The sequence below is a fragment of the Macaca mulatta genome, chromosome 1 (genome assembly GCF_049350105.2).
Source record: "Macaca mulatta isolate MMU2019108-1 chromosome 1, T2T-MMU8v2.0, whole genome shotgun sequence".
Taxonomy (NCBI): Eukaryota; Metazoa; Chordata; class Mammalia; order Primates; family Cercopithecidae; genus Macaca; species Macaca mulatta.
Window position 1 is genome coordinate 155,568,202 of NC_133406.1, and position 23,936 is coordinate 155,592,137.

Here is a 23,936-nt window from a genome sequence, read left to right on the forward strand (position 1 = left end):
CACATGCAAAGTTGAAGTACAATGGAATTTTATATGAAGGATAAAACTATTACAGAAAATACAGAAGAATGATGAATTAAGAGTAGAGAACAACTTCTTTAAAAAGATCATAAAAGCACAAGCTATAAGGATTAATATCCTTAATTTTGATTTCCTATACCAAAATTAAGGACTTTCATCCAAGGAAGAACACATGGACAAAAAGATAGATGACAACTGGAAGAAAATATTTATAATGTTTAAAACTGGCAAGGAATTAATGTCTACAACATACAGAACACTACTTGCAACATTTTGGAAAGCATGAAAGTAGGTAAAAAAAAAAAAAAAAAAAAAAAAAAAAAAGCATCATTTTTCTCTTATTTTATCATATTCTCCTTCCCCATATTCTTCACAATAAATATTTTTTGTCTGCCCATCCTAGAAAATTAAAATTGTTGCATTTCTACTAGCCTGTCTCACATTTCCTTTTCTTTTCTTTTTTTCTTTTCCTTTCTGAGACTGGGTCTCTGTTGCCCAGGCTGGAGTGCAGTGGCGCAATCTTGGCTCACTGCAACCTCGACCTCCCAGGCTCAGGCAAGCCTCCCAAGCAGCTGGAACCACAGGCGTGGGCCACTATGCCGAGCTAATTTTTGTATTTTTAGTAGAGACGGGGTTTCGCTGTGTTGCCCACTCTAGTCTTGCACTCCTGGGCTCCAGCAATCCACCTTCCTTGGCCTCCCAAAGTGCTGGTATTACAGGTGCGAGCCACTGTGTCCGGCCTAGCTCACACTTCTTTAGACTACTTTTTAAAAATTTCCTTTTTTTTTTTTTTTTTTTTTTTTGAGACGGAGTCTCGCTGTGTCGCCCAGGCTGGAGTGCAGTGGCCAGATCTCAGCTCACTGCAAGCTCTGCCTCCCGGGTTTTTACGCCATTCTCCTGCCACAGCCTCCCGAGTAGCCGGGACTACAGGCGCCCGCCACCTCGCCCGGCTAGTTTTTTGTATTTTTTAGTAGAGACGGGGTTTCACCGTGTTAGCCAGGATGGTCTCGAACTCCTGACCTCGTGATCCGCCCGTCTCGGCCTCCCAAAGTGCTGGGATTACAGGCTTGAGCCACCGCGTCCGGCTAAAAATTTCCTTTTTAACACTAAATCAGTGAAACGTCCACATGAAGACAAACTGCTAGAGAAATTTAAGACCTTTAGGTTGTAAAATTAAAATGTCATATTATAAAACACTGCTGAGCAAAAGATTCTTGTGTTATTTGGTTACTGGTCATTACAAATTTGAGTCAGGGCACAAAACTTTTTGTGCTATGATATTCAGAACAGAACACAGATGCCTGAAAGAATTAACACAGCACAAAACAATGTCTATTACTACCTACTGAAAAATGAGCCACGATCTTTACCACAAACAACTGACTTTTTGAAAGTTAAAAACTTAATGCCTACTGAGAATTAAATTTACTAATTGAGAACGATTAGATTCGATGGCTGAAAACTTCAGTATGTGTTATATTTATAATAAATCCTTCAGTCATCTGACTCCAGTAATTTTCCACTCAGTCTTCTCCCCCTCAATTCCTGCACACACTCAGATTAAGTATTTCTGAGAACCTGGCTACTTACAGAGTGGGAGCAGCAGCAGTAGCATCTTCTTGCTAGAAGTGCAAAACCTCAGGTCCTACTAAATCAATCTGCTTCAATAAAAGCTCTCGTGACTCATGTGCACATTAATGTTTGAGATCCCCAGATCTCCTTTTTGAAACTATTTCTCCCTCTACAGGGGTCCCCGAAACCCGGGCTCCAGACTGGTACAGGTCTGTGGCCCTCTAATATCCAAGCCGCACTGCAGGAGGTGAGCATTGAGCAAGAGAACAGCGGTTTCCATTAGATTCTCAAAGGGGCACAAAGGGGCAGAAGCCCTACTGTGAGCTGCGCATGTGAGGGATCTAAGTTGCAGGTTGTGTGCTCCTTGTAAGACTCTAATGCCTATTGATCTGAGGTGCAACAGTTTCATCCCGAAAACATCCTCCCCTCAACCCCCCACCTTCCGTGGAAAAAAATCACCAGTCCCTGGTGCCAAAAGGTTGGGGTCTTACTATGTTGCCCAGGCTGGAGTGCAGTTGCTATTCACAGGCTGGATGATTGCACACCTCCGATGAAAGCGGCTCAAAACCAAGGCATTTTTGCCTAATAACCCCTTGAAAGTGACTTAAAAGAGGGTCAATTATGTATGCTTTTATGTACATAGTCTGTCCAATTGCTTCTACCTGGACAAGCATATTAAAATTAATACCTGGCAGAATATTACTTGCCTGAGCTAAACCCGGAGATCTTTTAAACGCTTGCAGACTCACAGAGCCTGGCACTGCGGACTTTGCTGCTGCTACCTCGTGAAAAGAAGGGGTACCAGCTCTAGGAGGCTGTCGGCCACGTCCAAACTATCAAGCCAACATCACTAGAAGCCGAACACGGCTTTCGGTCATGTACTGCCGACTCTCATCTCTAAGATTCACGAACCGCGACCGATTGTCTGTTCGGTTTCCCACAGGCGACTTCCTTTCATGCACAAAGAGGGAAGAGCAGCGGTGGCTGCGGCAGGGCCCTGGGGTTGCGAGTCCAGCCCTGGGGCCGTGCACCCTCCCTCGGCGCCCGCCGGGCCACTCTGACGCTCCCTCCGGGCTCCCTCCCTTTCATCCCGACGCGGGCGCAGGGCGACTCGCTTCTCCTCTTCCTTGCGCACCCATCGCACTTTCTAACATCTCAGAAACATGGCCCTTGTCACAGACTTTCGTGATCGCGCACTTTAAAGAAAAGCCAGAATGAATGAACTTGTCAGTTTAATGTGACGTCTTAGAGGGAAAGGGCCATGTCTTTGTCATCCCAGACACCACAGTACCCGACGGTCGGCTTGACGCTCAGTGTTTCCCTAAGCATCAAAACAGGAACAACCAAAGCAACGGACAAATGAATGCATGTGGAAACAAGAAAAGAATGCATAAAAGAGTGAAGAAAAGAGGGGGCCAGGCATAGTGGCTTAACCTGTAATCCTAGCACTTTGGCAGGCCAAGGCAGGAGGATCACTTGAGTCCAGGAGTTCAAGGTTGCAGTGAGCCGTGATCGCAGCTCAGGCGACAAGTGAGACCCGGTCTCCCCACCCTTTCCCCCCTCCCCCCAAAAAAGGCAGGAGCCCCACAGGGCCAGGAGTGCCAGGTGCGGCCGCCCGGGGGCGGTGTGGGGGGTGCGTGGGCCACTTTGCCTCAGCGACCACCGCCCGGGTCCCTCTGTGAGGCGCTTCTCAGGCAGACACCCCGAGCCAAAGCGGGCCGCACTGCAGCGCTGGGCACTTGGGTGGAGAGCGTGGGGGCCGCGGGCCCGCGCCCAGACAGGTGTAGCCGTCCCATGCTCGGCGTCCTGCCGCTCCCGGACGGCGCCATGCCTCCAGGCATGGAGGTGCTGGACCTGCCGCTGTGGAACCGCTTCTCGGGCCTGTCCTGGGGGCCGCACCACAGGTCAGTGCCCCCAGGCGCCCCTCGGCGCGCTCCACGCCTCCCTGGGGGCCCCACCGCCGCCCCCTTTCGGGACTACTTACTTCCTCGGTTCTTCTCGCGCGTGCCTTGGCTCCATCCCCTACGGCCCCCACCCCGCCTCCGCGTCGCCGACCCCCTTCTCCGGGAGCGCGAGGAGGCTGGTCCGCTGACGCGTGGAATAAGTGCCCCAGGACCTCAAGTGGGGAAGCTCCGGTCCCTGGTGGGAGGCGGTGGGGTGGGGCGGAGCGGGACGGGGCGGGGCAGTCCCTTGGGGGCGGGGCGGGAGCGCCTGGCCACGCGCCGCATCCTGCGGCGAGAGCACAGAGCAGCCTTTCAGCCGCCCGAGCAGGGCCAGCCGCACCCAGCGACCTTCGCGCTTGCCCTAGGGCCGGGGTCTGCGCGCACCGCGCGGCCGGCAGGAAGCGTAAGAGAAGCGGACCCCGCTTAGCAGGGCTCCAACTTCAGCGGACGCGTTCCGGCGACGGCGCACTGAGTCTGCCGTGAACAATTTTTCCTGTTATGAATCCCGAGAGCCCTGCAAAGTTTTGAAGGAGGAGGCATGGCCCGTCAGCCTTATCGTTTTCCCCAGGCAAGGATTCCAGAGAGAGGATCAGGTGTTTTCAGGTTAACCGTCAGGTGAGGAGTCTGGGCTGCATCTTTCAGGATGCTAGACTAGAGAAATCTTCCTGAAGTCGATGGCTTTACTTCCGTAGACTAGAGCTTGCCTACTGCCTTGGGAATGCTTATATTAACTGCTTGCAGTTAGTTAAATAAGGCTGGGCTGTGCCTTCCAGAACAAACAGGCCTTTCCCTCAGGTGGGAGGGTTGTAGTGTGGCTAACCCCAGTTCTCTGCCTTTATGAAAAGGCGCACAGTTCAGCCGCTTGGCGCTGCCAGCGGGCCCCTCCTGCGTGGTCAAAGCTCCAGCCACCCCAGCACATTTGAACCGAGGGTGTGAATACAAACAGGCCTTGGCTCCCCCGTTCCCTGCTCTCCAAACAGATATATATGTATGTATCTGAAATATATATGTATGTGTGAGTGTGTGTGTGTGTGTGTCTCTGGTTGTACAGTACTTGTGGGAAACAAAATTGTGTGTCATTGTAAATTGAGAATGGAAGAAAAGGTTAGTAAGAGAGAGGTGGGAGAGGTTTCTTATGGGTGTCAGGATGTAGACTCTGATATTTTATGTAGAAGGAACCAACTACGTAGTTCTCCCCAGAAATGGGATGTGGGTTTCACACTCAGGAGCGGCTCATCACCTCTGTGATGTGCTAACCAAAATCGCACAAGTTTGGGGAAATTTGATAGCTTTCCCCTATTGAGTCAAAGTTTCTTGAGACTTTAGCCTGTCTTCCTCTTCATACCTTAAGAAGAGTCAAACTCCCTTTGCTGTGAACTTTCCACAGGCATACCCTTCTCCTTTAGAAAGCCCTTTATAGGTCAGTTTCTGTGGCCAGAACTCTAAAAACGACACATTTTCCATACAGAGGCCATCATAATACCAATTTTATTTAACCTCCTGTAATAAAAAATGAGTGAATCCTATTAAAGTGTTTGAGGTAGCCACATTCTTTTCTGTGAAGGAGGAACATAACAAAAGTTTTTTTTTTTTTAAATAGAGTAATAAATGTAAAATATTTTAATGAAGCAAGTGAGAAGAACTGAGAGGCGTAGTTTGAGCAGAGGGGCACAGAATACAGAACTGAAAGTCAAGAATGATCATATTCACAAGCTGATCTCTTTGTCTAGATCCCTGTCAGTGAAGTGAAACCTAGAACAAGACAATTTGAAAACCGGCGGAAAAAGAGATGGCTTCTTGTGACTGTAGCTTTCAAAGTAAAAATAGTGGCCAAAGAAAACTCTTCTGGCCGTAAAATTAAAAGTGGACTTTCCCGAAGCTGGACTGTTTTCTTTAAGGCCTAAAGTCTAAGTTCCATATGTCAGTTCTGAAGAATTAAATCACTCTTTAGTGAGCTCTTGTGTCACATGTTAAGGGGTTCATAGAAAAAAGTGCAGGCATACCTTGTTTTACTGTGCTTTGCTTTATTGCACTTTGCAGATACTGCTTTTTTTTTTTTTTTAAACAAATTGAAGGTTTGTGGTAACCCTTTGTCCAGCAAGTCTATTGGTGCCATTTTTCCAACAGCGGGTGCTCACTTTGTGTCTCTGTGTCACATTTTGGCAATTCTCTCAATATTTCAAACTTTTTCATCATTATTATTATATCTGTTATGGTGATCTGTGACCAATAATCTTTGATGTTACTACTGTAATTGTCTTGGGGTGCCATGAACTGTGCCCATATAAGACAGGGAACTCAATTAACAAATGTTGTATGTGTTCTGACTACTCCACCAACCAGCCTTTCTTCTATCTCTTTTCCTCTCCCCAACCTCTCTATTCCCTGAGATACCACAATATTGAAATTAGCCCAATTAATAACCCTACAGTGGTCTCTAAGTGTTTGAGTGCAAGGGACAATCACAGGTCTCTCACTTTAAAGGTAGAAATGATTAAGCTTAGTAAGGAAGGTATGTTGAAAGCTGAGACAGACCAAAAGCTAGGCATTTTGTGCCATTTGGCCAAGTTTTGAATGCATATGAGATATTCTTGAAGGAAATTATAAGTACCACTCCAGTGAAAACACAAATGATTAGGAAGCAAAACAGCCTTATTGCTGTTATGGAGAAAGTTTTTGTGGTCTGGATAGAAGATCAAACCAGCCCCAACATTTGCTAAAGCTAAAGCATAATCTAGAGCAAGGCCCAAACTCTCTTCAATTCTGTGAAGGCTGAGAGAGGTGATGAAGCTGCAGAAGAAAAGTTTCAAGCTAGCAGAGGTTGGCTCATAAGCTTTAAGAAAGGAAGCCATCTCTCTAACACGTAAGTGCAAGGTGAAGCAGAAAGTGCTGATATAGAAGCTGCAGCAAGTTAGTTGGAAGATCTAACTAAGATCATTGATGAAGGAGGCTACTCTAAACAACAGATTTTCAATGTAGACAAAACAGCCTTCTATTGGAAGGAGATGCCATCTCGGACTTTCCTAGGTAGAGAGGACAAGTCAGTGTCTGATTTCAAAGGTGCAAAGGACAGGATGGCTCTCTAGTTAGGAACTAGTACAGCTGGTGACTTTTAAGTTGAAGCCAGTGCTCATTTACCATTCCAAAAATCCTAGGGCACTTAAGAATTATGTTAATCTACTCTGCCTCTGCTTTGTAAATGGAACAACAAAGCCTAGATGACAGTACATTTGTTTACAGCATGATTTACTGAATATTTTAAGCTCATGGTTGAGACCTACTGCTCGGAAAAAAAGATTTCTTTCAAAATATTACTGCTCATTGATAATATCTCTGGTCACTGAAAAGTTCTGATGGAGTTGTACAAGGAGATGAATGTTGTTTTCATATATGTTAACACAACATCCATTCTGCAGCCCATGGATCAAGGAGTAATTTCAACTTTCAAGACTTATTATTTAAGAACTACATTTTGTAAGGTTATATGTTGCCATAGAAAATCATTCCTCTGATGAATCTGGACAAAGTAAACCCTTCTGGAAAGGATTCATCATTCTGGATGCATTAAGAACATTCATGATTTATGGGAAGAGGTAAAAATATTAACATTAACAGGAAGTTTGGAAGAAGTTGATTTTAAGCCTCATGGATGACTTTCAAGGGGTCCAGACTTCAGTAGAGGAAGTATTAGGTCAGTGCAAAAGTAATTGTGGGTTTTGCCGTTACTTTTAATGGCAAAAAAGCCATAATTACTTTTACACCAATCTGCTAATCACAGATATGGTGGAAATACTCAGAGAACTAGAAGAGAAGCCTGAAGATGTGACTGAATTACTGCAATCTCATGATCAAACTAGAATGGATGAGGAGTTGTTTGTTATGGCTGAGCAAAGAAAGTAGTTTCTTGAGATAGAATCTGCTCCTAGTGAAGATGCTATGAACATTGTTGAAATGACAACACATAATTTAGCATATTCCGTAAACATAGTTGATAAAACAGCAGGAAGGTTTGAGAGGACTGACTCCAATTTTGAAAGAAGTTCTACTGTGGGTAAAATGCAATCAAACAGCATTGCATGCAACAGAGAAATGTTTTGTGACAGGAAGAGTTAATTGATAGATCAGACTTCGTTGTTGTCTTCTTTTAAGAAATTGCCCCAAACACCCCAGCCTTCAGCAACCACCACCCTGATCAGTCAGCAGCCATCAACAAGGAGGCAAGAGTACCCTCCACCAGCAAAAAGAGTACAGCTTGCTGAAGGTTCAGATGATTGTTAGCATTTTTTAGTAATGAAGTACTTTTAAATTAAGGTGTGTTTTTAGACATAATGCTGTTACAGACTTCATAGACTATAGTATAGTGTAAACATAACTTTTATATGCACTGGGAAACAAAAAAAAAATTGTATGACTTGCTTTACTGCAGTATTTGCTTTATTGTGGTGATCTGGAACCAGACTTTCAATATCTCTGAGGTATGCCTGTAATTTTATTTCCAGACTTCATTTTATCAAACTGCAATGTTCTGTTCAGTATTAAATGTTTAAAGTCATGTTTTTGGTTTGTTTATTTGTTTGCTTTGGCAATCATCTGAATTTTTTTTTCTTCCCACTCTTCTCTGCCTGCCTATAGCTGAGTTTTCTACTCTGTTTTGAGCTTGGTCCTCAGCCCCTTTTTTCCTGGTATGAGAGACTGTGTCCAGGGAATGTTGTCCATATTCCTTTTCCCTCAGCTGGGTGGACTGTTTCCTTCCTTCTCTTTTGAGGGTTGTGTTTTGTTTTCTCCCCTTGAATACATCTCTGTAGTTTCAGCCTAAAACATCTGCCAGGCAATAATTGATAACTCATGAGGCAGAAGATTCTTGAAAATAGTCTTTGGTGTATTTCTAGAAGACCCATAGTTTAAATGGTGGCCTTAAAAAAATATCATACTATGGCCAGGCGCAGTGGCTCACGCCTGTAATCCCAGCACTTTGGGAGACCGAGGCGGGCAGATCACGAGGTCTGGAGATCGAGACCGTCCTGGCTAACACGGTGAAATCCTGTCTCTACTGAAAATACAGGAAAAAAAAAAAAAAAATTAGCCGAGCATGGTGGCACTCGCCTGTTGTCCCAGCTACTTGGGAGGCTGAGGTAGGAGAATCACTTGAACCTGGGAGGCAGAGCTTGCAGTGAGTGGAGATCATGCCACTGCACTCCAGCCTGGGTGAGAGAGCAAGACTCTGTCTCAAAAAAAAAAAAAAAAAAATCATACTACTTATGCCAACTACAGGAATTTGCTAGAGATACATAGAATGTAGGGATTCACCAACATGACACTGAGGTGGGCTTGTCCAAAATTAAGGTAACCTCAATGCTTTGAGGAACAAAATGATTATTTCTTTATAACTTCTTTTCTTTAGGGAGAGTCATCAGCATGACTCTGTTAAGTTGGGCTCTTACTGAAAATATTGGAGAAAGAAAAATGTTAGGAAATGTCATAATTCCAGTCATCTCCCTCAGTTTTAACTGCATGTGGAATCCTTTGTTGCTGAGAAATGAATTTCCCTTTCTTTATCTCTTCCTCAGAGAACTGTTTCTTCAAGTTTCCAAAGGAGTGTGGCTTGTTTAGAAAAAGCACATTAAAAATATGCAGCCCTAGTTCTGCTTTCCTGGTGTTCAGAGGCAGCAAAGTGGGGATCGGAGGTGATTTTTGGGAATTTGGTGGCACGGTTGTCTGTAGGGAAACTCCTGAAAGGTTAGCATGTTCATCTTTCATGAGTGGTTCTAATGGAAAATGAAAAGCCCCTCTGGCCTTCCTTCAGGGTGCTTCTTAGGGTTAGAATGACCATGTCATTTATGTTCTGAGAACTGTGTTGAGAAGGGAACCAAAGTTTTCTTCTTTGCCTTTTTTCCTCTCAACTTCATTTAATTGACACCGACCTACCCTACCCAGCTACCTCAAAACCTCAGTTGGCTAGACATTTTTCTTTCTTCCTCTTTTGCAAGACTAGCAGATCATGAGAAAATTTGTTCATTGTAGGAATTGGAGTGAAAAAATGACGTGCAAGTTGTTAGGAATGGTCTAAAGTATTTCATCTGTTGGACTGCCCCCGATATCATCCTGGGGCCAACACAGTCATTACTGTAGAAACATTGAATTTTAGTCTCCGTATCTACCACTCCTTCCACCCTCTACCCCAAACCAATCACACACAAACTAAGCAGGGAAATACTTGACTATCTGATACATATCAGACTCTTTCTTTTTGAAATAGCGCATTTTAACTCATAATAATGATTCAGGAATTCACACGTTAATCACCAAAAATGAACAAAAAAGGAAAACTTAATGAAGAAAATTAAAATTACCTATAATACTACTTCACAGAGATTATAAAAATATGGAGGCTTTTTTGGCTGGTTCATGTGCTTCTAGACTTTAAAATCTCTATATGCACATATAAATGCTGGCTTTTTTTTTCCAGCCTGGGTCTTGTTCTGTCACCCAGGCTGGGGTGCAGTGGCATAATGACAGCTTACTGCAGCCTCAAACTTCAAGTCTCAAGTGATCCTCCTGCCTCAGCCCCCCAAGTAGCTGGGACTACAGGTGCCTGCCACCACTCCTGGCTAGCTTATTATTATTAGTTATTATTATTTCTAGAGATGGGGGTCTCCCTATGTTGCCCAAGCTGGTCTCAAACTCCTGGGCCCAAGGAATCCTCCTGCCTCAGCTTCCCAAAGCTCTGGGATTACAGGCCTAAGCCACCATTCCCAGTTTATGCTGACGTTTTTTGAAAAATGAGATCTCAATATATCTATTCTGTAACTTTAAGAAAATTACAATATGTCATTGACATCTTCAAGTCAGTGCAAAGTTACAAATAGGGCTGCAATTAACATTTTTGTAACTAACTTATTGTTTTAAAGTTTGCATTATAAATCCATAGAAGTTTGATTTTTTTTTTTTTTTGAGATGGAGTCTCATTCTGTTGCCCAAGCTGGAGTGCAATGGCATGATCAGCTCACTGCAACCTCTGCCTCGCAGGTTTACATGATTCTCCTGCCTCAGCCTCCCAAGTAGCTGGGATTACAGGTGCACACCACCACATCTGGCTAATTTTTTTTTTATTTTTAGTAGAGACGAGGTTTCACTATGTTGTCCAGATTGGTCTCAAACTCCTGACCTTGTGATCTGCCTGCGTCGGCCTCCCAATGTGCTGGGATTACAGGTGTGAGCCACCGTGCCCAGCCCAGAAGTTTGATTCTTAAGTCACTTTTATAGATATTGCCCAAGTGCCAATCAAAATTTACATTTCTTTTAATAGTTTTAAAATCATTCTTCATAAATAAAAATTAAGATAGGTTTTTACCAACCTGATTGTTAGTAAGTTTTTATTGTTAAATGTTCACTGGCTTGTTCAGATCCATTGCCTGTTATATTGGATTGTCTTTTTCTTATTAATAGTCTGGAGCTCTTTACAGGTCATAATAGATGGTTAACTTTTCCTGTGTAAATATATTGCACATTTTTCTCCAAATCTCTTTGTATTTTAACTTTTTGAAGTCTTACATTTTTATGTTAAGATCTGTCAGTCATTTTTACATCTTCTAAATTTTTTTGTACTTAAAAAGGCATGTTAAATTGTTTTAAAAATCCTGATCTTATACTACTATCAATTTGATTTTTAAAATGTGTCTAAATTTTATTTTTGCATTCAGTTTGAGAGAGTACTCTAACTTTCTCTTTCCAAAATGGATAGCAAATTATTATTATAACAACTCATTGAATAATTTATTCTTTGGAAAGACTAAGAATAATGAGTAAAACAAAGTAAGGTTTCTATCATCAGCAAACCAGGCAACTAAATTACCTACAACTTGCTAATGTATCTTGACTAAGCAAGACTTACTTTTAAATATATTTTTAATTCACTTTTTAATATTAATATTTTAGACTTTCTATTATTTTAATGTTATTAATATGGTTGTTATTATTATTTGATCACAAAAGGTATTAACTAAGGAAAAGTTCGTGTAGTCAAGGTTGATGTCTCATTATTGATTCATTACTTTTTTCCAACAGATTTTCATTGAACACCTATTATGTATTAGATACTATGCTGTATGCTGGGATATATGGTAATAAGCAAGACCCACCCTTCATGAAGTCCGTTGTAGGGGAAACCAATAAAGATTGTGATTGCAATTATGAAGGAAATAAAGTGATGATAGAGGCAGTGGGGAAGGCCACATTAATAGAGTGGCCAGAGAGCCCTCTCTACCGAGGTGTCATTTGTGCTGAGAGATGAAGGGTGACAGGAAGAAACCAGACGCACAAAGAACTGGGGGAACAGCAGTAGGGTGGATGAAATGGTGAGTGAAATGTGCAGAGGGGGGACTGTCCACAGCCAGGAAAGAAGCCATTGTGTAGTGAGGAAGGGGAAGAGGGTATGGGAGGAGTGGGCAGGAGTCTTTTAGCAGTGGTAGGAGGTTTCGATTTTACTCTGAGAGAGGGAGAAAGCCCCTAAAGAAAGCCCCTAAAGCAAAGAAGTGATGTCTGACTTATGCTTTTAAAATTACCCCTTTGGCTACCATGTGGAGAATTGAGAGGCTATTGCAGTTGGGTAAGAGATGACAGTGCTTGGACCAGGGAGGCTGCAGTGCATACAGAGAGATGGAGACCATTCCTTGATGTGTTTTGAAGGAAGACTTGATAAATTGAATGTGAGAATTGAATACAAAGGGAACTCAAAGCATACTTTAGAGCAGTGGTTCCCATACTTTGCTACACATTAGAATCACCTGAGTAACTTTAAAAATCCTGATGCCCAGTTCACTCCTCCTACTAATTAAATCAGAATGTCTTGGGACTGAGAGACAAGCGCTGAAATCTTTTAAAAATCCTCAGGTGGGCTGGACACTGTGGCTCACACCTGTAATCCCAGCACTTTGGGAGGCTGAGGTGGGAGGATCACTTGAGTCCAAGAGTTCAAGACCAGCCTGGGCAACATAGCAAAACCTGTCTCCATTTTAAAAAGCAAAAATTAAAATTAAAAAAATCCTCAGATGATTCTGCTCTGCACCCAAGATGGAGAATGGACTAAGGATTGCAGCTAGGCCACTGAATACACTAAGGATTCCAACTGAAGCATTTTTTTTAAAATGCTAATAACAATGCATTTATTTTTTAAAAACTATTTCAGTAGTTTTTGGGGAACAGGTGGCGTTTGGTTACATGAAAAAGTTCTTTACTGGTGATTTCGGAGATTTTTGTGCACCTATCCCCCAAGCAGTGTTCACTGTACCCAATGTGTATTCTTTTATCTTTTACCCCATTCCAACCCTTTCCCCTGAGTTGCCAAAGTCCATAGTATGATTCTTATGTCTTTGCATCCTCATAGCTCAGCTTACACCTGTAAGTGAGAATATATGATGTTTGGTTTTCCATTCCTGAGTTACTTCACTTAGAATAATGGTCTTCAGATCCATCCAGGTTGCTGTGAATGCCATTATTTTGTTCCTTTTTATAGCTGAGTAGCATTCAATGGTGTATACAAACACACACACACACACACACACACACACACACACATACACATATCACCTTTTCTTTATCCACTCATTTATTGATGGGCATCTGGGCTGGTTTTATATTTTTGCAGTTACAAATTGTGCTGCTATAAACATGCATGTACAAGTATCTTTTTCATATAATGACTTATTTTCCTCTGGGTAGATACCCAGTAGTGGGATTGCTGGATCAAATAGTAGTTCTACTTTTAGTCCTTTGAGGAATCTCCACACTGTTTTCCATAGTGGTTGTAAGAGTTTACATTCCCACCAGCAGTTTAAAAGTGTTGTCTTTTCACCCCATCCACACCAACATCTATTTTTTGATTTTTTGATTATGGCTATTCTTGCAAGAGTGAGGTGGTATCACATTGTGGTTTTGATCTGCATTTCCCTCATCATTAGTGATGTTGAGCAGTTTTTCATGTTTGTTTGCCATTTGTATATCTTCTTTTGAGAATTGTCTATTCATGTCTTTAGCCCACGTTTTGATGGGATTATTTTTTTTCCTTGCTGATTTGAGTTCCTTGTAGATTCTGGATATTAGTCCTTTGTGAGATGTATAGATTGTGAAGATTTTCTCTCACTCATTGGGTTGTCTGTTTATTCTGCTGATTGTTTCTTTTGCTGTGCAGAAGCTTTTTTTTTTTTTTTTGAGATGGAGTTTTGATCTTGTTACCCAGGCTGGAGTGCAATGGTGCTATCTTGGCTCTCTGCAACCTCCACCTCCTGGGTTCAAGTAATTCTCCTGCCTCAGCCTCCTGAGTAGCTGGGATTACAGGCATGCACCACCAACACGCCCGGCTAATTTTGTATGTTTAGTAGAGACGGGGTTTCTGCATGTTGGTCAGGCTGGTCTCGAACTCCCGACCTCAGGTGATCCACCCACCTCGGTCTCCCAAAGTGATGGGATTATAGGTGTGAACCACCACTCCTGGCCCAGTTTTATTCTTCTACATGTGGCCTGCCAATTATTCCAGCACCATTTGTTTAATAGGGTATCCTTTCCCCACTTTATGGTTTTGTTTGCTTTGTTGAACATTAGTTGGCTGTAAGTATTTGGCTTTATTTCTGGGTTCTCTGTTCTGTTCCATTGGTTTATATGCCTATTTTTATATCAGTACCATGCTGTTTTGGTGACTGTGGCCTTAGAGTATAGTTTGAAGTCAGGTAATGTGATGCCTCCAGATTTGTTCTTTTTGCTTAGTCTTGCTTTGGCTATGCAGGCTCTTTTTTTGGTTCCATATGAATTTTAGGATTTTTTGCCTAGTTCTGTGAAGAATGATGGTGGTATTTTGATGGGAATTGCATTGGATTTGCAGATTGCTTTTGGCAGTATGGTCATTTTCACAATATTGATTCTACCCATCCATGAGCATGGAATGTGTTTCCATTTGTTTGTGTCATATATGATTTCTTTTAGCAGTATTTTGTAGTTTTTCTTGTAGAGGTCTTTCACCTCCTTGGTTAAGTATATTCCTAATTTTAAATTTTGTGGTGTTTTTGTTTTTGTTTTTGCAACTGTTGTGAAAGGGGTTGAGTTCTTTATTTGATTCTCAGCTTGGTCAGCAGCTGAAGCATTTGAATGAATGTGTACAGATCGCTGCTTTGAGCAGATGGGTGGAGGAGCAGGTGGAGGGTGGGTTTGAGAGACCAATTAGACCTGTGGGTGAAGTTTCATAAAAAAGGTTGGATAAGGAAGTCTGCTCAAGAGAGAGATTTGCTGGAGATGCAAATATGGAAACCCACATCATGTAGAGAGTATTTAAAGTCATAGGATTGGACAAGCTGTTTTAGAATAGAGGATAGAGACTACAAGAATCCATACTGTGCCTCAAGGCACTCTGGCATCAAGAGGAGGGGGTTGTCCTGGAAACTGACAGAAGAGGTTGTCCCAAGGAGGTAGTGGTCAGCTGTATCAAATGCTGCAGAGCCAATAAGCCTGAAAAGTGTTTGTTAGAATCTATAGCAAGAGATGGTTTACCCTGAGCATTTTAATGAAGTAATAGAAATGGGAACCCAGTGTTTGTTCTAGAGAATCTGTACCACAAAGTCAGCTTGAGGAGGTAAGTGCTGGGTTCATTCCATTAGATGGCTTTACTTTTTTTTTTTCTCATTTTGATAATATGACCATGTAGAAGTTTCTTGAATGTATGGACTAGGATGGCTATTTGCCAAAATGTCACACATTTTTTATTTTATTTCAATTTTTCTTTTTGAGACAGGGTCTTTCTCTGTTGCAGACTGGAGTATACTGGTATGATCATGGCTCACTGCAGCCTTGACCTCCCTGGGCTCAAGCAATCCTCCCACCTTAGCCTCCCAAGTAGCTGGGACTACAGGCACAAGCCAGCATGCCCAGCGAACTTTTTGTATTTTTAGTACAGACGGGTTTTGCCATGTTGCCCAGGCTGTTCTCGAACTCCTGAGCTCAAGTGATCCACCACCGCGGTCTCCCAAAGTGCTGAGATTACAGGCATGAACCACCACACTTGGCCATATTGAGTTATTTTATCCTTTGGTATTAATATATTGCTTGCTTTCAACAAAACAGGAAGAAGAGAGGAATGGATACTGGGCAGGCAACTAGTAGTGTCTGTCACAGGAAGTCTAACAATTTACTTTTCAGGCTTCCTTTCCCAGGAAGGGATTGAAGGATATTCTCCACAAAATGAGAGAGTAAAGAAAGAAGCAGACATGGGATCCAAGAGATGGGGGTTCCAATTTAGGAAGGTGGTGAAGGAGTTCCTAAAGTTATGGCCTTGAAAAGTGATTAGAAAGCAACCAGGTAGATTTGAGCAAAAGGATGAGGGCTGTAGGCATTGGTGTCTCTCCATGGAAGAAAGAAATTGACAGGGTACCTGGCTTGTGTGTATTTAAGGGTGGTGTCAGATTCAGCCAGAGTTTAGTGATAAAGTTATAATTGGTATACAGAAAACTAGACAAATGGGGAAAAGGGCAATTAACTCCAGGAAAATAGTTCGAGTGAGGAAGAATATAACATTACAGTATGTTAATAGCTCAACTCTGAAGAGTTTTTACATAGCCACTTCATAAAATCAGATGTTAATTTATCCAAAATTTGCATTAAAACTTGGTTGGGAAGATGAGTAGGGAGGTGAAATGTATGTTGGGGAGAAGATATAAGAGCTAAATCCGTATTTTCCAAGGGAGGATTCAAATTGATAATATCTAAAATGAAAAAATAGTGGCATAAGTATTATTTAGAAATTTTAAAGTAGGGCCAGGCACGGTGGCTCACGCTTGTAATCCCAGCACTTTGGGAGACCGAGGCGGGTGGATCACGAGTTCAGGAGATCGAGACCAGCCTGACCAACATGGTGAAACCCCGTCTCTACTAAAAATACAAAAATTAGCTGAGCGTGGAGGTGCGCCTGTAATCCCAACTACTCAGGAGGCTGAGGCAGGAGAATCACTTGAACCCGGGAGGCAGAGGTTGCAGTGAGCCAAGATCATGCCATTGCACTCCAGCTTGGGCAACAGGGCGAGACTCTGTCTCAAAAAAAAAAAAAAAAAAAAAAAATTAAAAGTAAATGACTTTTAAAAAGACTGATAAAAGCAGTTGCACCTAAGGAACAGAAATCAGAGGTGTGGTTTATTAATAATTCATTTAAAATCATGTACAGGCCAGGGGCAGTGTCTCACACCTGTAATCCCAGCACTTTGGGAGGCCAGGGGGAAGGATCATCTGCATCCAGGAGTTTGAGACCAGCCTGGGCAATGTGGCAAGCCCCCGTCTCTACAAAAAATTGAAAAATAAGCTGAGCATGGCAGTACATACCTATGGTCCTAGCTACTCTGGAAGCTGAGGCAAAAGGATTGCTTGAGCTCAGGAAGTTAAGGCTGCAATGAGCCATGATTGCATCACTGTACTCCAGCCTGGGTGACAGAGTGAGATCCTATCTCAAAAAAAGAAAAAAACAAAAAGAAAAGAAAAGAAAAATACAGTTATATCATTATTAAATTTTGGGGAAATAAAGGTGGTGGGGAGTTAGGTGAGGCCAGATCATGCGGAACCACACAGATTTGGGTTGCTGGTGTGGGGACTGAGGAGGGTGATTTTACCCCTCACTGTGATGAGTATAAAAATGAAGGATAGATTTGGGAAGTGATTTGCCCTGCCTACCCCGCTCCATCCCCTGAGACTGGTAAGATATACTTGTGAATTAAAAAAAAAAAAAAATTCTGTCGGGGCTCAGTGGCTCATGCCTGTAATCCCAACACTTTGAGAGGCCAGGGTGGGTGGATCACCTGAAGTCAGGAGTTCGAGACCAACCTGGCCAATATAGTGAAACCCTGTCACTACTAAAAATAAAAAATAGTAATAAAAAAATTAGCTGCGCATGGTAGCAGGCACCTGTAGTCCCAGCTACTCTGGAGGCTGAGGCAGGATAATTGCTTGAACCCATGAGGTGGAGGTTGCAGTGAGTCAAGATTGCACCACTGCACTCCAGCCTAGGTGACAGAAAGAGGCTCCATCTCAAAAAAAAAAAAAATGTTGTGTACTGCTATACCAATATATGATACCTAAACAGATCTGGTAAGAAACATGATGCCTATTAGGATTATTTTCTGTATTTTCTGTTTGTTTGTTGGGGCCAGGGGAACAAACATCAATTTCTTTAAAGCTAACAAGTTTATAATAGCAGTTGGGACAACAAAGAACAACCACAGCTAAGGTGTGGTTGGGGCTCTGAAACAATAAGGAAGTAGTTCCATATATTTTTTATAACTTGTTTCCAACAGTTAAAAGAACATCTACCCTCTCTAAATATGTATTCATTTACATAGCATATGCCAAACCATATGTATATTATGAATAGATAAAATTAACATTTTAAGGGATGGGATAGATGAGGATATTAAAAATGAATTGCCAGGCTGGACACGGTGGCTCATTGCCTGTAATCCTAGTGCTTTGGGAGGCCAAGGCTGGAGGCTTGCTTGAGGCCAGGAGTTCAAGACCAACCTGGCCAACATAGTGAGACCCCATCTCTATTTTTTTATTTTAAAAAATTAAAATAGAAAAAAAAAATGAATTGCCAACTGCAGCAACTTTATGTTATGACTTCATAGTGTCATTAGCAAATATATTATGGTACTATATATTTAAAGCCATGCACCTCATTTAGCAATAGTAGATTTACCCAATATTTTAAATAGTTTTCTTGATAAATCTGCTTCCCCCCACCCCAGCTTCTTTTCAGATCAGATATGCTTTTCATCTTTTTTTTTAAACCCATGGCTTACAACATTTAGAGTGTTAGCTCTCCTATTTTTTTTATATTAATTTAGGCTTACATTAGTTTTACAATGAACCTAATTTTTGCAAGAATTTTTTATCTTTTATTTTTAATTTTGTGGGTACATTGTAGGTATAATATTTATGGGATACATCAGATGTTTTGATACAGGCATGCAATGCATTATAATCACATCATGGAGAAGGGGGTATTCATTCCCCCAAGCATTTATCCTTTGTATTACAGACAGTCCAATGACACTCTTTAATTATTTTAAAATATACAATTATTATTGACTAGAGTCACCTTGGTGTGCTATCAAATACTGGGTCTTATTCATTCTTCCTTTTTGTTTGTACCTATTAACCCATCCCTACTGCCCCTTCACCCCCGATCTCTCTGTCACACTGTTCTTGCCAGCCTCTGGTAACCATCCTTCTACTCTCTCTGTCCATGAATTTAATTGTTTTGATTTTTAGATCCCACAAATAAGTGAGAACATACAATATTTGTCTTTCTGTGCCTGACTTATTTCACTTAACATAATGATCGCCAGTTCCATCCATGTTGTTGCAAATGACAGGATCTCATTTTTTATGGCTGAATAATACTCCATTGTGTGTTTATACCACATTTTCTTTATCCATTCATCTGCTAATGGACATATAGATTGCTTCCAAATCTTAGCTATTGTGATCTGGTCTGCAACAAACATGAGAGCGCAGATATCTCTTTGATATTACTGATTTCTTTTCTTTTGGGCATATACCCAGCAGTGGGATTGCTAGATCATATGGTAGCTCTATTTTTAGTCTTTTGAGGAACCTCCAAACTGTTCTCCATAGTGATTGTACTGATTTACAGCCCCACCAACAGTGTACGAGAGTTCCCCTTTCTCAACGTCCTCACCAGCATTTGTTATTGCTTGTCTTTTGGATACAAGCCATTTTAACTGGGGTGAGATGATATCTCATTGTAGTTTTGATTTGCATTTCTCTAATGATCAGTGATGTTGAGCACCTTTTCATATCCCTTTTTGTGATTTGTATGTCTTCTTTTGAGACATACAAAGTCTATTCAAGTCTTTTGCCCATTTTTTGATCAGATTATTAGGTTATTTTTTATAGAATTGTTTGAACTCCTTATATGTTCTGGCTATTAATCCCCAGTTTGCAAATATTTTCTCCCTTTCTATGGGTTGTCTTTTCACTTTATTGATTGTTTCCTTTGCTGTGCAGAAGCTTTTAAACTTGATTTGATCCCATTTATTCATGTTTGCTTTGGTTGCCTGTGCTTGTGGGGTATTGCTCAATAAATTTTTGTCCTGGAGATTTTCCCCAGTGTTTTCTTGTAGTAGTTTCATAGTTTGAGGTCTTAAAGTCTTTAATCCATTTTGATTTGATTTTTGTATATGGTGATAGATAGGGGCTTAGTTTCATTCTTTTGCATGTGGATATCCAGTTTCCCCAATACCATTTATTGAAGAGACGGTCTTTTCCCAAGTTTATGTTCTTGTCACCTTTGTCGAAAATGAGTTCACTGTAGGTGTGTGGATTTGTTTCTGGGTTCTCTATTCTGTTTCATTGGTCTGTGTATCTGTTTTTGTGTTTTGTATCTGTGTAATACCATGCTGTTTTGGTTAGTATAGCTATGTAGTATAATTTGAAGTCAGATAATGTGATTCCTCCAGTTGTGTTCTTTTTGCTGAGGATAACTTTGACTATTCTGGGTTCTTTGTGGTTCCATATCAATTTTAGGATTTTTTTTCTATTTCTATGAAGAATGTCATAGATATTTTGATAGGGATTGCAATGAGTCTGTAGATTGCTTTGGAGTGTGGACATTTTAACAATATTGATTATTCCAATTGATGAACATGAAATATCTCCATTTTTGGTGTCCTCTTCAATTTCTTTCATCAGTGTTTTATAGTTTTCATTATAGAGATATTTCACTTCTTTGGATGAGTTAATTTCTAGGTATTTTATTTGTGGCTATTGTAAATGGGATTACTTTTTAATTTTCTTTTTCAGATTGTTCACTCTTGCACATAGAAATGCTACTGATTTTTGTATGTTGATACTGTATCCTGCAACTTTACTAAAATTGTTTATCAGTTCTAATTGTTTTTTAGTGGAGTCTCTAGATTTTTTCCAAATATAAGATCATCTCATCTACAAACAAGGATAATATGACTTCTTCATTTCCAGTTTGGATATGCTTTATATCTTTCTCTTTTCTGATTGCTATAGCTAGAACTTCCAGTAGTATGTTGAATAACAGTGGTGAAAGTGGGCATCCTTGTTGTGTTCCAGATCTGAGAGGAAAGCCTTTCAGTTTTTCCCCATTCAGTATGATACTAGCTGTGGGTATGTTGTATATGGTATTTATTATGTTGAGGTATATTCCTTCTATATCCAGTTTATTAAGGGTTTTTATCATGAAGCAATGTTGAGTTTTATCAAATGCTTTTTCAGTATCACTTGAAATGATCATATTGTTTTTATTTTTCATTCTGTTAATATGATGCATCACATTGATTGATTTGCATGTGTTGAACCATCCTTGCATCCCAGGGATAAACCCCACTTGCTCATGATGAATGATCTTTCTAATGTATGGTTGAATTTGGTTTGCTAGTATTTTGGTTGAGGAGCTTTGTATTAATATTCATTAGAGATATTGGCCTGTAATTTTTTTTATGTGTCTTATGGTTTTAGTATCAGGGTAATACTGGCCTCATAGGATGAGTTTGGAAGTATTTTTTCAGAAAAGTTTAAGTAGGATTGGTATTAGTTCTTCTTTAAATGTTTGGTAGAATTCAACAGTGAAGCTGTGATGGTTAATATGACTGTCAACTTGATTGGATTGAAGGATACAAAGTATTGATCCTGGGTGTGTCTGTGAGGATGTTAAGGAGATTAACATTTGAGTCAGTGGTCTGGGAAAGGCACACCCACCCTTATTCTGGGCGGACACAATCTAATCAGCTGCCAGCATGGCTAGAATATAAGCAGGCAGAAAATGTGAAAAGAGAGACTGGCCTAGTCTCCCAGCCTATGTCTTTCTCCCATGCTGGATGCTTCCTGCCCTCAAACATCGGACTCCAAGTTCTTCAGTTTTAGTACTCGGATTGGCTCTCCTTGCTCCTCAACCTGCAGATGGCTTATTGTAGGACCTTGTGATTGTGTGAGTTAATACTTAATAAATATATATATATATATAAAAAATATATGTGTGTGTGTGTGTATATACACACACATATACATTCCATTAGTTCTGTCCCTCTAGAGAACCTGACTAATACCGAAACCATCAGGTCCTGGGTTTTTCTTTGCTGGGAGACTTCCTATTACAGCTTCAATCTCATTACTTGTTATTGGTCTCTTCAGGTTTTGGATTTCATCCTGGTTCAATCTTGGTAGGTTGTGTGTGTCCATTTTTTCTATATTTTCCAATTTATTGGTATATAGTTGCTTAGTATCCAATAATGATGTGAATTTCTGTAGTATCAGTTGTAATGTCTCCCTTTTTCATTTCTGATTTTATTTATTGGATCTTCTCTCTTTTTTAGTCTGGCTACAGTTTTGTCAATTTTTTTTTTTTAGCTTTTTGAAAAACCAACTTTTTTTCCATTGATCTTTTGTATTATTTTATTTCAATTTCATTTATTTCTGCTCTGATCTTTATTTATGTTTCTACTAATTTTGGATTTAGTTTGCTCTTGCTTTTGTAGTTCTTTAAGATGTATCATTAGATTGTTTATTTGAAGTTTTTCCTTTTTTTTTTTTTTTTTGATGTAGGCACCTAAAGCTATAAAATACCGTTTTAGTACTGCTTTTGCTGTATCCCATAGATTTTGGTAGGTTGTGTTTCCATTATCATTTGTTTCAATAAATTTTTAAATTTCTGTCTTAATTTCTTTATTGACCCACTGGTCATTCAGGAGCATTTTATTCAATTTCCATACATTTGTATAGTTTCCAAAATTCCTTTTGTTATTTCTAATTTTATGCTGTTGTGGTCAGAAAAGATACTTGAAATTATTTCAGTTTTTTTTTTTTTTTTAATGTTTTAAGACTTGTCTTGTGACTTAATATATGGTCTGTCTTTGAGAATGATCCATGTGCTGAGAAAAAAACTGTGTATTCTGTAGCCATTGGATGAAATGTCCTGTAAATATGTATTAGATCCATTTGGTCTACAGTGCAGATTAAGTCCAGTGTTTCTTTGTTGATTTTCTATTTGGAAGATCTATCTAATGCTGAAAGTGGGGTGTTTTAAGTCTCCAGCTGTTATTTTATTGGCGCCTATCTCTCTCATTAGCTCTAATAATATTTTCTTTATATATCTGGGTGCTCCAATGTTGGGTGCATATATATTTAAAATTGTTATATTCTCTTGCTGAATTGACCCCTTTTCATTATATAGTGAACTTTTTTGTCTCTTCGTATAGTTTTTGTCTTAAAATCTGTTTTGTCTGATATAAGCATAGCTACTCCTGCTCTTTTTTGGTTTCTTTCTCCATCCCTTTATTTTCAGTCTATGTGTGTCTTTATAGGTGAAGTGTATTTTTTGTAGGCAACAGATTAGTGGGTTTTTTTTTTCATCCATTTAGCCAGTCTGTGTCTTTTGATTGGAGAGTTTAGTCCATTTACATTCAATGTTATTGATAATTAAGGACCTACTCCTGCCACTTGGTTATTTATTTTCTGATTGTTTTGTTTTATGGTCTTCTTTCTCTCCTTCTTTCTTGTCTTCCTTTAATGACGGTGATTTTCTCTGGTGATATGATTTAGTTTCTTGCTCTTTACCCTTTGTGTATCTGTTGTCTGTTTTTTGGTCTGAGATTACCATGAGGCTTGCACATACTATCTTATAAACCATTATTTTGAGTTGATAACAACCTAACCCTATTTGTATAAGCAAACAAGCAAAAACAAAATAAAACAAAACAAAAACCTAACAAAAACTATATGCCTTAACGTCGTCTCCCCAACTTTTAAGCTTTTTATTGTTTATATCTTATTGTACTGTCTGTGTCTTGAAAAGTTGTTGTAGTTATTATTTTTTATTGGTTTGCCAATTTAGTCTTTCTACTTAGGATGAGAGTAGTTTACACAAGGCAGTTACAGGGTTATAATTTTTTTGTTTTTCTGTGTACTTTCTAATACCAGTGAGTAAAATCTTTTTTTTTTTTTTTTTTTTTTTTTTTTTTTGAGATGGAGTCTCAGTCTATCACCCAGGCTGGAGTGCAATGGCACGATCTCGGCTCACTGCAACCTCCGCCTCCTGAGTTCAAGCGATTCTCCTGCCTCAGCCTCCCCAGCAGCTGGGATTACAGGCATGCGCCACCATGCCTGGCTAATTTTTGTATTTTTAGTAGAGACAGGGTTTCGCCATGTTGGTCAGGCTTGTCTCGAACTCCTGACATCGTGACCTGCCCGCCTTGGCCTCCCAAAGTGCTGGGATTACAGGTGTGAGCCACCGTGCCAGGCCTTCTCTGGGAAAATCTTTATTTCTCCTTCATGTTTAAAGAATATTTTCACCAGACATACTATTCTAGAGTAAAAGTTCTTCTCCTT

The 23,936-nt window shown here is 40.4% G+C and overlaps 2 protein-coding genes across 6 annotated transcripts in view; one reads left to right on the forward strand and one right to left on the reverse strand.

Moving 5' to 3' along the window:
• Positions 1–3,767, reverse strand: part of DNAI3 (dynein axonemal intermediate chain 3) — a 142,214-nt gene extending 138,447 nt beyond the window's left edge. For 2 of the 4 annotated variants that reach the window (XM_015144182.3, XM_077953449.1), the window contains exon 1: positions 3,578–3,767. The gene's annotated coding sequence lies outside the window, so the exon portion shown is untranslated. The remainder of the gene's footprint in view (positions 1–3,577) is intronic. The other 2 variants (XM_077953440.1, XM_077953453.1) reach the window with 2 other exon arrangements.
• Positions 3,768–3,783: 16 nt separating this feature from the next.
• The window catches only part of MCOLN2 (mucolipin TRP cation channel 2), a 72,806-nt gene continuing 52,653 nt past the window's right edge, over positions 3,784–23,936 (forward strand). Inside the window, exon 1 of one of the 2 annotated variants that reach the window (XM_001107980.3) lies at positions 3,784–4,151. In XM_001107980.3, coding sequence (XP_001107980.2) covers positions 4,075–4,151 — 77 coding nt within the window. In that variant the 5' untranslated portion in view covers positions 3,784–4,074. The remainder of the gene's footprint in view (positions 4,152–23,936) is intronic. The other variant, XM_077953469.1, reaches the window with a different exon arrangement.